Here is a 16856-nt window from a genome sequence, read left to right as displayed (position 1 = left end):
TGGAATTCATTTACTGGTCTGTAAAATACAATCTTCTTAATTCCAATAAATAGAACTCCAGGATCACTTTGCATACACTTGATAAAAACAACAGAACTCCTTTACTATCCTGTGCACCAACTCCAGCTCTGTGATAGAACCTGCAAGAACCATGGATATTTCAATATCCCACGTGACATCAAACTTCTCTACTATCTTATGTTATTTCACTGAGTTGATATTGGAGAGCAGGAATAGTAGGCAAACTAGATGGCTTCCTAAAATACAGGCAATTCCAGAGATAGAGGATAAATCCCATGAAAATCTAAGGGGGCTCTGCCAAATAAATGAATTTCAGGGTCCAGTAAGAAGGGGTCAATAGGCTTTCTTAGTAAAGGACACCATGCAAAGTTTCCTAGCTTGCTACTATTTGATGGAGACTGAATCTCTACCATGGGAAATTCAGTCTTCAACAGACAACAGTAGCAAGCTAAGAAGTTTTGTATGGTGTCCTTTACTAAGAAGTTCTCACCATGAAACACGAACTGTTTAACATGAATTTAGTGCCATATGATCTACTTGGCCATATTTTTTATTGTGCCCAGTACTACTTTATCATTGAAGAGAAGTGCCATATATGGGATTAGCTCAATTAGGCCTAAAAATGCAGTTAAATTCCATTAGAACATCACTCATTCCCTATCGTGCCCACTTTTCTCACTACTGCTTTTTTTTTCTCAATCTGCACAAATAGCCCATATCAAGTCTCTGATGACCAGTTGATTATGGTTGAAAATAAAAAGTCAGGCTCCTCTACATATTATTCTTATTGTTTTTTATGATATACCAACATGTATTGCCATGGCATTGATGTCTTATAGGCATATCTCTCTAAGACGGTCTAGAACAAGAGAAAACATCAAGCAAGACATTTCATTGTCTTTCTTCTGGAGGTGAAACATTTGGCTAGGTGGTCAGGGACTTAGAGAAATGGTGACAATGGAAATTAATTTTATACTGGAAATTTGAATTTAGTATATTTAAGGCTTGAAGATACTTGTTTATTTTTTACAAATTCTGAGGAATTGGACTTTACCACTAACTTCTTAATCCTTTTTTCCTCAGTCCCAGGCAGCCATACACACAAAAAAATGTATTTATTTCCATGTCATTCTACCTATATTCCCTCCATTTTTTTATGATTCTCTCTCTGTTGGCTTAATGGCACCAGGTTAATCACAGGTGAAATTGCTTTTATTTTCTATAAAAACAAAACAAAAACAAAAACCTTTTACCACTTCTACCATACCTTTTTGTCCTGTTAGAGATATCAGCAGCGAACACAATTCTCTGGATTTCTCTGAATTCAATCTTGATAAGATGTTCTCTAAACAAAAAGTGCTATGGACTTTTTTGAAAGGAAAACTCTAATCTTTATATTTTATTTAATTCCCAGATGATACAACATCCTGAGGTACTGTTATCTTGCAGATCAGGGAACTAGGTTTTCTTGATGGGTAAATGAATTATAGGCATTCTATCTGTCTAGGATGTTCTTTCTTCTGAACAAGGATTGGATTCTACATTTAGATAGTGAATGTTCAGTTCCTTCCTTAGAGTATAATGTAGCATTCTACTAGCTAACAAAACTTCTTTTTTTTCTCTTCTTCATGAGCCTCAAACCTGATCTAACCACCCAGGGCTCTTTGAAGTCAAAGGAAGCTCTGAACTCAGAGAAACACTGATGTCTGCGGCAGAGACTCCCGAAATAAATGAGACAAATGGAAAGGAATGTTAGGAGAAAAAGAGAGGTTAAACTCTGAATATCTTTCCCCATGTTGATGCCCCAGTGGTTGAGAGAGACTTGTACACAAATCAGCAAAATTGTAGCCGATGGAAAAGGAACAGAGTAAAAATACAATAAGATGGAGTTCCTACGGCTGAACTCTATGTGGACTAGGCAATGAAAGTTTATGCATATATGTAACAATTATTCTGTCTTGACTGGAGATGCCAACTTTGAGTCAGGCAACTAAGAGTCAAAAGGCATAAAACCTTGGACTTGTCATTTGTTTTGGTTTTCTTATCCTAATAGTATATTGGAAAGATTATTTTTGTCCACATTTTTGCCTTTAAAGATCTTCAGCCCATAAATATTAAGATTTATAGTTACAGTGAATTTATATCATGCTACATATAAAGTAGTTAAATCAAATTATACATTAAACTGCTGCACACTAGTCTCAAATGCTTCCATCCAACTACTGCCTAACTGAAATCTCTGCATTGCTCCCATAAGTGAGAAAATGGCCCACCATGCAAAGGTTAAGATTAACTGTTTAGCACTAACACACATAGAAAAGCTATTTTTTAAAAATTTAACTATTAACGCCTGAAAAGAAATTATCCTATGAAGCACATAATTTATTTGCATTCAGAGGACTGTATCAAAAAAAGTCTATAAGAAAAGTATATAAAAAAGTCAAAGATTCATAACAAAAATATTAAATATGTAAATTGTATGATCTATTTATTAAAATTGGCTTTTAAATATTAACAACATTTAAATGAACAGACATACTTCACACATAGCAGGCATAACTTACTTGTTCAAATGTGTTTACACAGCTGTAAAATCTTCAGGTTAACTATCAATCAGGAAAAGCAAAAATATTACTATGAGAATAAGGCGATGGGATTTAAGATGTTAAAGAAAATTACAAAGGGTTTCTCGTGATACTTCAAAGAATTACAAAGGGAACTCTTAGGATGGGATCAAGTTTTTTGTTGATATTTTTCAAAGTACTTTGTGTCAACATCTTCCATACATGGTTTCATTAATTCAGAGACGTTATTTACTAATTCCTCTCCCTTTACCACCATCCATTGTTCCTAAATTTTAATATGCCAAGGTAGAAAATAATTCTACACACACACATGCACCAGCATATGAACTTAATATTATAAACCAATTGTTATTTATATCCAATTTGAAAGCCTCCTTTTTTTCTATGGGAAATATTCACTGTAATCCTAACTACCTGGGTTTGAGTAAACACTTTGTTTAAATTTAGATTTATATTTAACAATAACAAGATGTTGTATAATCTCATATAATATCTGTTTTTGTTTATATACAGAAAAAGGATTGAAAACTATGAGTTTGATGAAAGAATATTTATAAACAATAATAGCCATGAAGATATTAACCATTTTGCTTTTCATCTTTCGAAAATTTTCTCATAAAATGTAAAAAATAAAAACTATCCATCTTTGCATTTCTCATATAGTAAGGCACATGCTATTTTTATTTAAGCTGCATATCACTGGAAATCAGTTGTGAAGTATGTAAACGCCACCAAGGACACAGAAGGCAATTCAGTCAAGAGCTATTGTGACAATTTCTAACTCAGATCCAATTTGAGTTTTTGAGCATTGAATATGAGGACAGAATAAATATTTTTAAACCTACACTTGTTCAATTAACACAGTTAAGTTTTTATATGAAAATACATTTATCATAATCAGAATAATTTTTAGATTTATATTCAATTAAACAAATGGTTTAGGGTCAAGGAAGCATTTCAAGTTTAATAAAATCTTGTTGCAGTTCTGCTCACACCAAAATGAAAATTGCCTTAGTTTCCTTTTATATTTTATAGTTTTATTATAAAAATTATATAATATTGAAATAAGTGTCTTAAGGGAGAACAGCTATCAAAATTCTGATTCATAAATATTCTCAAATTACATACTATCATGGACAGTTGTCTGCATGTTCACATGTAGCAGCTATCACGCTAAACATGAACATTTACAAAGTACTTCTTTTCTTCTAGTTAATCTGAAATTCTCATCAGAGTCTCTTAACTTTCTTTCATGTAGGGAAGGGAGATAATATTTCCCAAGAACATTTTTTTGTGAAATGCTCTATGGGAGGCATACATACGTAATTTTTAACCCTATTTTACATATAAAGAAACTAAGGCTCAGACATGTCAATTAATAAATAACAAAACTAGAACTCAAGCAAAACGTGCTCAGTATCAAAGCCTTTGAACTATAGGTTAATGATTTGGATCTGTCTTACACGTGAGTCTTATAATCACAATTCTATTCGGAGATCTTTGCTTCTATTTTAAAAAGCAAAGGCTTAAAAAATAAAAAACCAGAAAACTGTACAATGGCTTAACAGAGTTGTTTATTCTATGTTATTGTAGAGGATTCAAGTGATCTTAACATTGAGGCATTTGGCGTCTTTCCTCAATAATAAGCAATAAAAATACAGTTTTCAGAACCAATGTGCCATGTAAAGGTAATGCTTTCAAGAGTCTGGGCACACCACTTGTTTTTTCCCCTCTGCTAATTGCTTTACAGTAAACTTTTTATACAAATTATCCTCCTATTAGGCATTATGTTTTTTCATCAGTAATCTGAAGCAGAGGCCAGTTACATTATAATAAAAACAACAGCAGGAGAATAATTGGTGTCCTAACATTAAGTTTAACATAAAACATTTTCTTAAACAGCCTCCTCATGTCTGTGCTACCGATAGTGGACCAAAATGAGAAAGCACTAGATTTGGAAAGAGGATGCTTGTGTCAAATTTTTGCTCAGTCACTTAGTAGCCAGGTGATCTTGCACAGATCACTGAGAATCTACATTAATCCAATGGAGGGGAGAAGTGGGGGGAAGAAGAACACAGTGGTTACCAAACTTTGGTACACATTAGAATCACCTGGGAGCTTTTTAAAAATTCCAGTGCCCAGTTTGTAGCTTACGGAGATTAAATCAGAATGTTCAAGCATGAGATCCAGGTCTCAGCATTTTTTAAGGATGCTCAGGTGATTCTAGTGTTCAGCAGTTTGAGAGTCACTGCAATAATTAATATCTTCACAAAGTTGCTTTTAAGATTTTTTTTAAAAGCGTGTGTGGTGTGTGCGGTGGGGAGAAGCTTTGTATATTATATAATACTTTACAGAGACAATTAAAATATCCAAAAACTAAGTACAGTGCTGATACGCACACGCACGCACGCACGCACGCACGCACGCACACACACTTGTTCTTTTCTGCCAGAGTTGCAGAAAGAGTTTAATAGGTTTTTCTGTTTTATTTTAAGATATTTTCAATGTTATTTTAACCTTATTTTTTTCTTACCTCTTTTCATTCTCTATTAAAAGTTAAGAAAAGTATCATCTATCTTGTTTTCTTCAAAAAATATCAAACACCATATTTTTATCATGTGTCTATAATAATTAGGAAAGAGTATTAAAACTAATGTGCAGAGAAGAATTCTGAGCAGTCAGAAATAATTTTCCCAAGTTTCTTAGTTCAATGCTACTACTTAATTAAAACAAACAAAAAATTACAGTCTAGATATTTTGTTCCAATATTTTGACATAATATTTTTTTGAAAACAAAGATTTATTCAGTAACCTTTCTTGGCTATATTTTGTCCATTGCCTGATGACACAATTATTTCTCTGCTAAGTTTTTAATCAACACATCTGATTAAGCCAGTTTATGCACAGTAATCTTTAATACCATCATTTTCTGTAAACTTTTATTTAATTAGACTTACCAAAAGGATTATGTAATTTATATAATTAGAGTGCAAATAACATGTTTCCTAATTAAAAAGAATCATCAATTCTTTGTGGTTAATACAGACCTTTATGCATTTATTCACAACAAATTCTCTAATTACACCCAGTTCATGAGCTGCTACAAATGTATTTGCATTGAGATTTTTTACCTTTGTGGGCTTGTTAGCATCCACACTCTCTTTGAATTTCTCCTGCATAGTTTCTGCAAGCTGACAGAGTAAGGCACCATTATCCAACTTCTCCATAAAAGTTTCTGCTGTAATCTCCTTCCCTGAAATAATAAAAAGGGGCACTGTAAAAGCATAATCATTCCCTAACACGAATGTCACATTCACAGTAAATAACCTATTTGACACAAGTTTTATCACTAAAATTTCTATTCCGGCTAAGTTATATATATGTGATAGGAACTTACCGAAAATAATGGTTTCTTCAGAATTTTATGTTTTCTTTTGGTTGTAAGGATCTTAACATTTTGTATCTTCACAATATAGTTCTAACTTCATAAAAGTTTTATTTCACATTAAAGGTGGCAAAATTATATCCTCGGTGAGAGTTCCACTATTTAGCAATCAGGGAGAATAAAATCCACCTAGTCAAAGAAACTCAAAGAACCAGCTTTGCCAGTGATACAACTTGCCCTCCCTTGACTTCCTCAATTCTTATATTCAATGGTTCATTCAATAACTCTGGCCCTCAGAGAAGGATATAAAGCAGGACTGGTATTTTGTGTTAGGAATATGTCTGCTTACAAGAATCATAGATCTCTTTAATTTAAATATAGATATATTATGTGATACATATATTTAATTTCAAATAGATGGTACATAAAAAAAAAATCAACCATCATTGGTAACTTTAATAACATTGCCAATGCAAAACCAAAAAAACCACATCTCTAAATGCTATTGAACTGGTGTTCCTAAGATAATACAGGTAAAATTAATGCAAATGATAAAATCTCTGTAAGAAAACTCTCTCTTTTTAACCATTCCCCTTCCCACCACAGCCCTTGAATTGCTGAATTATTAGGTTCAGATCTCTGCATTTTTTTCCCTGTCCTCATAACTATCTTCACAGCTTTAACTACTGCTCTTATAAACATGATTAACAATTCCTCATCTTTGACAATTAATGGGATCCTAGTTATTTTTCTTCTTTCTTATACGACCCCCAAAACGTATTTTATTTGTAATAACTCTATTGAGATATTATTCACATATCTTACAGTTCACCTGTTTAAATTGCATAATCAATGGTTTTTAGTATAGAATTGTGCAATCACCATAATTTTAGAACATTTTATTGTCCCCTCAGAAAAATCCTATACACTTGAGCTGTGACATCTGATTCCTCCATTCCCCAGCCCCCCACTAATCGCTTTCTTTATGCTCCCCCAAAACTCATCTTTCCCAAAGCTTTCTCCTTTTCCTGGTTCCTTATTTCTTTGTTTCAGAATATTTTAATTTCCTGTTTTAATTTCCTATAACTTATTAGTCACAAGTCCTGTAGATTCAGACTTCCTTCTGTTTCTCATCCATAACCTTAATAAAAATCTGATCTGATACCTTAACCTCTAACAACAAAAGCAATGGCTATTTCTTGTGTTGTCAACTTCTCTCTCTAATACATACAATACTCACTGATAAAATTAATATTGCTAAACATGACTCTCACTGGGCCATTCTTCACTCAGACACCTTTATTGCACAGTCCTTAATCTTCTCCTCTACGTAGAATATGAAATCTATGCACTTTAACCCAATACCCAAAGGCCCACCAGTACTCCTCTAACCCATCTTTCTAATCTAACATCCCTATCTCCTGCTCCATGGGCCACATGCTGCCCTCACTGTTTCCTTAGCAGACCTTTCTGTTTCTGCTGCTATGCTTTTGTTCCTGGCATGGCCACTGCCTTCAGTGTCCTGCCTTCTATATGAGTGACCAAGTTCTATCTTTCCTTTAATCACAGTTCCAGAAAGAAATTCTCCCAGTGCACCCTGATCTCTTTTCTGTATGGTCATACTCATGCAGAGCACTCACTTTGGCACTGATCAAACATTTTCTCCTGTTACTAGTGACATGTTTTGTATAAAGCTCTTGTCTTCCTCAATACTCGATAGACTTCTTGAGGTATATTTTGTATTTTTATTTTTTGTATCTCCTACAGAGGTAAACATAATATTATTCAAATAGAAGGCACCTATTAAATGAGTTCACTGAGCATGTGAAGTAACAAATGAATTAAAGTACTGGAAAACTTTAAGAAAACTTTTGATATTATTCTTGTGAAATGTAGTTAGCAAAAAAAAAATTGTACTTTAAAGTTGTATACTGAGACTCTCATAGACTTGTCTTTTATTTTAAGAAAAATACATGTCGCTCAATTTCATGAGCACAAAATAAATATAACCCAACTGAAACAACAGAAAGTATTTGTTTAAAGTTAAACTCACAATATCTAATATATTTGGATTTCAAGAAACATCTGTTTAAAATGATTTTTTTTTTTTCTGGTTTTGGGAGGGAAGGGTGGGTAAACTGGGAAAAAGAATTATTTTTATGTTCTTTTTTCCCTACTGGATAGTTCACATTTTAGTTCCCAGTTAGGATGATGACTTCTACAGGTGGCAAAACGTCAGTAGCTCTAATTACTCACCACAGAGGTAGCCTGTGCAGAACTTTTATTTCAAAATTATATGCAGCTCAACTCAATTCAGAAATTGAAGTAGTAGTCTCAAGACAAAAAAACCCAGCATAACAGATTTTTACTGTGTTTTCACCACACTGGCCTGCATTGTCTAACAATAAAGTTACTGCAAACAGGTATAAAAATAAACATTAGAAATAGTTTAAAATTACTACTTTATTCAAATGTGTTTAAATTTTAAGATAAAGAAGGTAAACTTTAAATTGTTGAAGGAGTCCTTCATAAATTACTTTTAAGACTTTCTACACTCAAAAGAGATCTTTAGGTATTATTATTTCATTAAATTCTATGGCAATTTAAAGATTCCATTCATAATTTGAAATTACAATATGATTACAATAAACTTAAAAGAACTTGTAAATTATAAAATGAAAAATGGCTTTCATTTTAAAAAAGTCCTTAGTAATTTACCAAAAGGTACCATTTCTACTTTTTATGTATTTTACCTAAAGATTTTTAGTTATCCTGCTTTTTATGAATACTTGAAAAAAGAATTTTACGTTGAACATCTGTATCTAATGAAAAATATATTAGGTGTCAGCTTTCAATTCTGTATATTTTATAGCTTAGAAAGGTGGGATTTTTTTTGGCTGAAACAGAGACTATTACATACTTTATAGCTGAAATGTACTGCCGCAGATGAAGAAAAACACAAGACTGAAAAGATTTTTTTTTAAAAAATTTTCACATGTGATGTATTTTCCACCCAATGATTAAGAATCAAATATACATTTAAAATGTACTATATAATTGTAATTAATCAGTTATAGTCCTTACCCAGGATAATGAGTTATCTCACTCTTTATTGCATTAATATTACCAACAGAATTTTTTTTTTAAAGCAAAATATAAAACCAGTTGAATTTAACCATGACAAATCCATAACAACAGGCTGTGAAGAACTAATTACAATTTCTCAGGTCATACAGAGCTAAAAATCTCTGTTAAACAGAATTGAATTTTCTTTAATCTAATCTGTGTAGCTGGTTGGACACATCAGATTATAAATAACAGAAGCTGTGGGATTCTAGCACCAGAATACCATTTTATTCTGATCCTTTCCATGTTGATGGTAAGGTTAGGTAAAGAAAGGGAAATTAAAAGGGATATAATTAAAACGTCTTGGAGTACCAACCCGCACTAGGTTGTAAAGACCTATTAGCATAAAGATTAATCTAAAATATTCTACTCTAGAAGTAATATCTTTACTTCCTGACTTCATAACTGTGAACTTTGATCTTCACATTTTCAACTCAGTCATGATTGACAGTTTGCCAGTAGACAAAGATCAAAGGGCTTGATTAAACATTGTGGTTAGTCACTTCTTAAAATACGTAATATTTTATAAATATTATAAATATTCAAAATAAATATCTACCTGAAATCTTTTGTCAGGCAACTAAAATCAATGCTCATGCTAATACAGTAAGTGTATTGCTCCCAGAAGTGTGCTTGCCATAATTTCCATAAAGATTAATAATCAGCCTACAAAGAATTTTAGACTGAAGCCACCTGGAAAAAAAAATCACTTATTTTCTATGTTGGTGAGAAAGAATGTTCTCTTTCCAATAAATTAGCAGTACTGAATTCCTAAAGATACGACAATATCTAATAATCATATTCACATTTAATATTTGAGTTCTTACTATATGCCAGATTCTGTTCTAAGCATTTTACATTTATTCATTTAGTTAATGTTCTTATAAAACTGTGAAGTGGATGCTATTATATCCACTTTACAGATAATGAAACTGAGGTGTGTAGGTTAAGCAACTTGTCTAAAGGCACACAGTTAACATGTAGAGGAATCTGGCTCTTTAACACAGGCAGTCTAGGTTCACTGTCTATGCTCTTAGCCACTATGATGCTTGACTACTTTAATATTTGCTGAATACACAAATGACTATTTCCTGTTACAATGCATACTCCCTAATGGAGTTGTCTTTTTCTCTGTATAAACACCACAGAAAGCTCTCCAGGAAAAAAAAAAAAGAGCTTAAGAATGAAGATAGTGGGGCTGAGAAATGAATAGCAGTCTACTTTGTAGATTGGGAAATGGCTGAGAATACCTTTAAGGCATGTTTTGGTATGTGGCTTGATGTACTGCAGAAGAAAACTTGTATATTTTTAATCTCTAACGGTGGTCTAAGTACTATTAAACTGAACTCCCATTCCCACTGCACCTCCCAATCCCAATATATTTCTCAAACTGGAGAACTCAAAGGAACTCGTTTGCTATCTTAACCCAAATAATTCAGTATTTTGAGACTGAAATTTGAAGATTGTGAGATAGGAAATGATTCATCACATCCAGAAACCAGCACCTGCTCCACACCAATTGATAAGTGTCTACCCTGCATTTATATCAGAAAAGACTAAACTGGTTCTGCTGGTAAAGTCATCTAAAAAAATGAGTCATTAACTGCTCTGAAAGGTGTTAACTTGTGAACACAAACTTGATTCTTTGAACTTTTGAACCAGCACAAGATACCACCTTTTCTTAGGAATTTTTTATTGAACATACTAAGCATATGAGAACCCTGCAGAGTTAGTATCTGGTAAAAGGGAATTAAGGAAAAACAAACAAAGTGACAAACAAGCTGTTCCAAACTCATTAGATAGCAGTTGATTGGACAGCAGTGATTCCAATAAATAGGCACTTAATTTTCTAATGCTGAAATATGTTATTTTTAAGAAACCACTGAAAATTGGAAATGTTATATATTGGTCATATTAGGAAGAAAACAAATGAATTTTATGTGCATGTCAAAAGGTCAGAGAAAGGGAAAATTGTCATAACATCAACTGTCACAATGCATTTTCTAAATATAAGTAAAATCTATTCAGTATAACTTGATTTGCAATGTATCTCATGATTTACTCTAAGACCCTGCATATGACTGAACACATATGCCTACATCCTAATGATGTACAATCTTTAAGAGCAGAATCTATTTCTTTGATACTTAACAATTATAATTCTTTCTGAAAAATATACTCTCATGTGATTCACATAGTTTTATTAGACAAATACTAATTTAAGACAACGGTAAACCATCATTTTCAAATTATTAAAAAATACAAGTGAAATAAACAACTTAGATTAGTATATTCACTTCAAAGCCAAGCCAACAACAATCTTCAAAAGTCCATTAACAAACATAAAATCAGTAGAATGTGCCTAATCTATTCGAATGATTGGTGGTTGCTATAATCTGGGATTGTTCATTTAATAACATGCTCTTTGCTCAGTGACAATTAAGTTTTTCTTCAAGATGTATTTGTATAAGCATCTGATGTTCTAATATTTCCTAAGGACACAGCTAAACAACTGAGGAACAGCTGGCTCATGAGCAAAAATAACAAAACAGAAGGCCTAAAGTAAAGATGAAATGTGTATATTTAATGCATAACAGAGAACAATGGCCAAAGAATCTTTTTATAAGGAAGTATGATAGGATTTCCATGACTCTTGCTGTCTCTCCCCATGTTGGTCATAAAACGGCCCCATGGGACTACAGAGAGTATTTTCTGTAAGATCAGATAAACCCAAGGATATGCTAGTAATCAGCAAATATTACACAATGATCTTCTCATGAATCACACTGGTGTGCTACCCTCTAAACAAATCCCAACTACTATTACCATTTATTCACCTTAACTAGTTAACTTATCACAAGATAGCTGGCATTTTATATTCTAATATATAAATTTTAGCTAGCCTAAAAATTTACTATTGCTGCTTTAATTCTATGCATAGGAATCTAAAATGGTATTTATTATTGTCATTGATTAAGTATATAGTACTTACATATGTGGCATGAATGTGAATATTGGCCTATGAACTAATAAAATCAGTTTGTTCTCTATCATACTTCTACCTGTTAAAAAATCTGAATATGAATTGGGTGTTCTTTAAGAAACTACATTTTCAATTGCCATTTTATATGTAGGATCAGAAACATCTGAATTTAGAACATCATTAACACTTTTTGAAAAACATAAAAGGCAAATGTTACATTTTAGTCATGTATACTAGAAAGAAAACAGAAAAATCTTTCCACAAATAAGGTCCCAAGTCACTTTAGTGAAACTTAATTAAAAACTTTCATTTAGTATGTATATTTCCACCTCACCAAAGAACTCAAATACTTTATATGGAGATAAGATTAACTTTGAAACTACCTTCAAGACATCTCTAACTCTCAAGTAGATAAAAAGCAAGACTTGAAAGAGAGCTGAATAAAAATCTACAAATATTTCCGAGGTGATAAAATGGCAAGTAATAAATAACTTTAAATTTTACTTTGTTTTATTTCCTAAGTATGTGAATACTAATGTATCTATTATGTGTACGAAAGATATCTTCTAGCATAGCCATACCTTTATTCCTCCCCTCCTTATTATCACCATTCTAGTACATAATGTATTTTCCTACCTCCAGATATTTTACCACTTTAAATAATTTCAAGTTATTGATCTGCTTTCCAAATTACCATGAAGGTATTCACTTGAAGTCTATTATCTACTTTACAAAGTAGGTGAGCTCAAGTCAAGGTGATACTTTACTGTATGTGAAGATTCTTTTAGAATTCATTTTCTGAGAAAATTTTACAAACCGTCAGTTGCATTTATTCTACAAGTACTAACATTAAAAAAAGTCTTATTTTTCAAAGAAAGGTCATTCATTTATGTAAATATTTTTATCCTCATTTATGCATATTGATGACCTCAAACTGCCCCAAAATGGGTCTCAAGAGATAGATTTCTTGGAAATTTAGACTTTTGGAGCTAGAAAGGATATTAGAGATCATTTACCCCTTCATTTTATGGCTGAGGATGCTGAGCCCAGAAAAGATAGCTGAGTGACTTTGGGCAAGTTTCCTACTGAGTGGCAGAGCCAGATCCAGAAGCCAGGTCTCCTGACGCCCAGTTAGGAGCCAGGTCTCCTGACTAATCCAGCGATCTTTCCATTACACACACTAACTCTCTATTCTTTGAGGCTGTCTTGCGGTGTTCACATCGATCAGGTTGCTTTGTAAATTGTCACGTTCACTAAATAAAATGCCTCTGATGACAAGTCACGGGACACTAGAGTATGCCTGTATAATCCGGCTATCCTCTAATTAATCAGACTTTTTTCCTACCTTGAACATCTAATGGCTCCTATTGGTCATATTGTAAATTATGAGCTCCTTAATATGGTCTTCAAAGCAGTGTATGATCTAGCCCCAACAAGTCTCATAAAACTCTCTCTCCTCTTTCTGTGTTGTTGACACTAGCTTTTATTCAGTTTTTCCAAGGTATCAATCTCCTTTCTATCTTAGCACATGCCCTTCCCTCTCCTGGAGGCTCTTATCACATGCTTTGTCCAGCTAGCTATTAATCATTCTTTAGCTCTCAGTTTAAATAGATGTCCCCTTAAAGAGGATTCCCTCAAGCCCTCTGATCCTCTGCCCTACCCCACCTCCTCATTTTACATTCTAATTGCAACCTATATCTTTTAGTGTTTATAAAAATCCCAATCAATGAATTATATATTCAATTACTTATTTAGTGTGTTTCTTTGCTAATCTACTCCAAGCTTTGTAAGAATAGGTTTTATATTTATTCTTAATCACAGCTATACCCTCCAGTACCCAGCAGACACACAATAATCTGGAACATGATAATCATAATAGTTATTATTTACTGGTTGGTTATTACACGCCTGACCTTGTTCTAAAGGTGATGATCTCATCCAAAGCTCCAACAATCCTATAAAGTTGGTATTAGTATGTACTTACTTTACAGACAATAAAACTAAGTCACCATGTGATAAGACACTTGCCCACTATCACACAGTAAGTAGTGAAACTTTGATTTGAATTGAAGCATTCTTATTCTAGAGTCCATTTTTTTAACCAATACCTGATACAGCTGCACACTCAAATATTTGTTAAATAAATGAATGAGCTTATACACAAAATGAAAAGTTTCCCGGAACTATGTAAATGAAATAGCAATATATAGTGTTTACTATATGCCAACCACTACCCTAAGTACTACACATATTTTGATCATTTACCTACAGCAACCCTACAAGGTAGTACTATTGTTACCATTGTACAGATGAAAAAAATGAGGACCAGAAAAGTTAAGTAACTTGCCCAAGGTCACACTACTAGTAAGTGGCAGAGCTGGGGTTCAAACACAGGCAGTCTGTTTCCACAGCCTGTGCTCTTAATTTCTAGCCTACACTGCCACACTGTGAAGACAGACAGCTCAACATAAATTATCAATACAACAGTCATTGGTGAACCCCAGAAAGACAAAAGAAAGGAAATCTATTTGTTTGGGCTAAAATAACTCCTTCTATTTGATGGAGATAAAAGTTCCTTCTTTGCATGGATAAATGACTAAAAGGTGGTAGTCTCTTTCTTCTGGTGGGTACAGCTCCACAGGAGGGTGAAGGGTTTGCTGTGGAGTGTCTCCTGCATTTCTGACCTCATTGCCCTTTGGTTGAGCATTCTTAGGAAAGGTACAATTTTCATATCCATACTTGGTAGCCTTGTTTAGACTAGAAAGAGTTGCCAAAATTTGTGCACACGGTAAAGAAAAAAAACCCAAACATCTAACCCTGGGATACAGACTACAAAATAAATAAATAAATAAGAAGCCAAGCAAAAATCCATGGTGAGCAAGAAAAGCCCTGTTAAGATGTGCTAAAACCTTGCTTAACTTTCAGATAGACAGGGTGCTTCTCATTAAGCACTTCAGTTTCATCAGCTAAAAGGTGAGCATAACAACACTTACCTTGAAGAATTCTCTAAATAATAACATACTGTTGATGAAATCCCCTCTGTAAATGGTAAGGTACCATACAAATTCTATGTTTATTCAATATTCAAATCTTATACCATATAAACTCTATAAGAATCCTTTCCTCAGATCTTAAAATCAATTTTATTCTCTCTGAAAAATTATTAGTGGAAATAGTATTGCTGTATATGATAATCCTTTAACTGTATGATTCCATTTGGCAGATGGTTGAAATTTTAGTCCATGAATATGGAAGCACAATAGAAATAAATGAAGCAGCTTTAGCATGAGGTAGCATTTTTCTCAATAACCATATTGTTAGACCAGTACTTAAAAACAAAGTGGGTTGAAAAGATAAATTTTAGCACAAGGCTGGAGACTCTAGTCAGCTCATTTGGACAGAGGATAGATATTTTTATTCCTGAGTTTGGGTATTCAGCACTTTTAGAAGGTGTTTTACAAAAGTAGGGCACAGAAATCCAGTTTTAGAAGGCAGATTTCACAGACTGTGGCCTGTGAACAATGTCAAAAGAATAGGTCAAATAGTCAGTTGCATAAAAGTCAAAAATAAATCAGACCACCTTATAGGTGAAATAAGCAATTTGCCCACATATTTCCACATTTCAGTGTATGACCTTGTAATTACTAAGCATGTTAATGTGAAAGACATCAGGAAATTCATTTAAATTTTCCACATGCTTCAGGTTTTCCAGACACAAAATCCAAATAATCAAAGTCTTTCTTTCCAAGCTGCTATCGCTATCACATGCTTAGGTGAAGGACACTACAGGAGGAAAAACAAAAACAAAAACTGTTATCTTTGTTCACAAAATGAGATCTCATAACCTTACCTAACAGGTTGGTTAACCACAAGGCCAGATCTTCTTTCATCGGTAGCAAATTAGCTTCATGTCTGCTGGCCAGCCATTGGCTATACTGATGCATATCAGAGAGGCCAGGTCCACTGCGTACCTTTGGGCTCAGAGCAGTGCACATTATTTATCCACTTGTAATTCCTGTTTTGGAAACAAAAGAACAACTGCTTTTTATACAGACTTTTCTTGTTAAAATCTTGCTGCCATGATATAGTAATGAACCGGATCCATGGGGCATTTGATGACAGGTCAGGATATTAATTATTAAACCCCATGAAGCACTATTTGCTTTTTCTGTACTGGCCCCTCTCACTTTTGGTCAACCACTTGGTAGGAAATAGCAGTATTCAAAGGTCAAATAGAAAAAGCAAACAGTAAGCTCTAAGCTTATGTAAAACAATGTATTTGGAAAGAGCAAGCTTTTAAGGCAAGCAATTCCACTTATTCAAACATGATAAAAAGTAATTGAATTAAAATGTTAGTGCCCAATTTGTTAACTCCCATTGTTTAGGTTAATTTTTGAAACCATAGATTTTCATAGAAATTTAGGACTGAATACTAGCAATGACAGTATTGGCACTATTTATTATAAACCCATGGCTATTACTCTTAAGACTGTTGCCTAAAACATTAAGCACAGCACTTGGTTCTTTGGAGATGGCCAAGCGATCAAACACACAATTCAGAGAATTGTGTGGGGGACGGGAGAGGAAATGTATTCAAAGACTTTGCACTATATTTCCCTCTTATAATCAAAGAAAACAAAAACCAGAGAGGATAAGTGACTTAACCAAGATCATACAGCTAGATCATGGCAGAGTTATGCTTGAACCTGTGGTTTTATACTCTAAGACCACTATTCTTTTTGTAATGACACATTTT

General features: G+C 33.3%; 1 protein-coding gene across 2 annotated transcripts in view; it reads right to left on the bottom strand.

Moving 5' to 3' along the window:
* GAS2 (growth arrest specific 2) overlaps positions 1 to 16095 on the bottom strand; it is a 117548-nt gene extending 101453 nt beyond the window's left edge. For both annotated transcript variants that reach the window (XM_063095680.1, XM_063095681.1), the window contains exons 1-2: positions 15951 to 16095; positions 5738 to 5859 (exon numbers count right to left, since the gene is read on the bottom strand). In XM_063095680.1, coding sequence (XP_062951750.1) covers positions 5738 to 5859; positions 15951 to 16095 — 267 coding nt within the window. The remainder of the gene's footprint in view (positions 1 to 5737; positions 5860 to 15950) is intronic.
* Between the last annotated feature and the right edge of the window lie 761 nt (positions 16096 to 16856).

The sequence above is a fragment of the Cynocephalus volans genome, chromosome 4 (assembly GCF_027409185.1).
Source record: "Cynocephalus volans isolate mCynVol1 chromosome 4, mCynVol1.pri, whole genome shotgun sequence".
In the NCBI taxonomy this organism is placed as follows: domain Eukaryota; kingdom Metazoa; phylum Chordata; class Mammalia; order Dermoptera; family Cynocephalidae; genus Cynocephalus; species Cynocephalus volans.
This window is presented reverse-complemented; position numbering and strand designations above follow the sequence as displayed.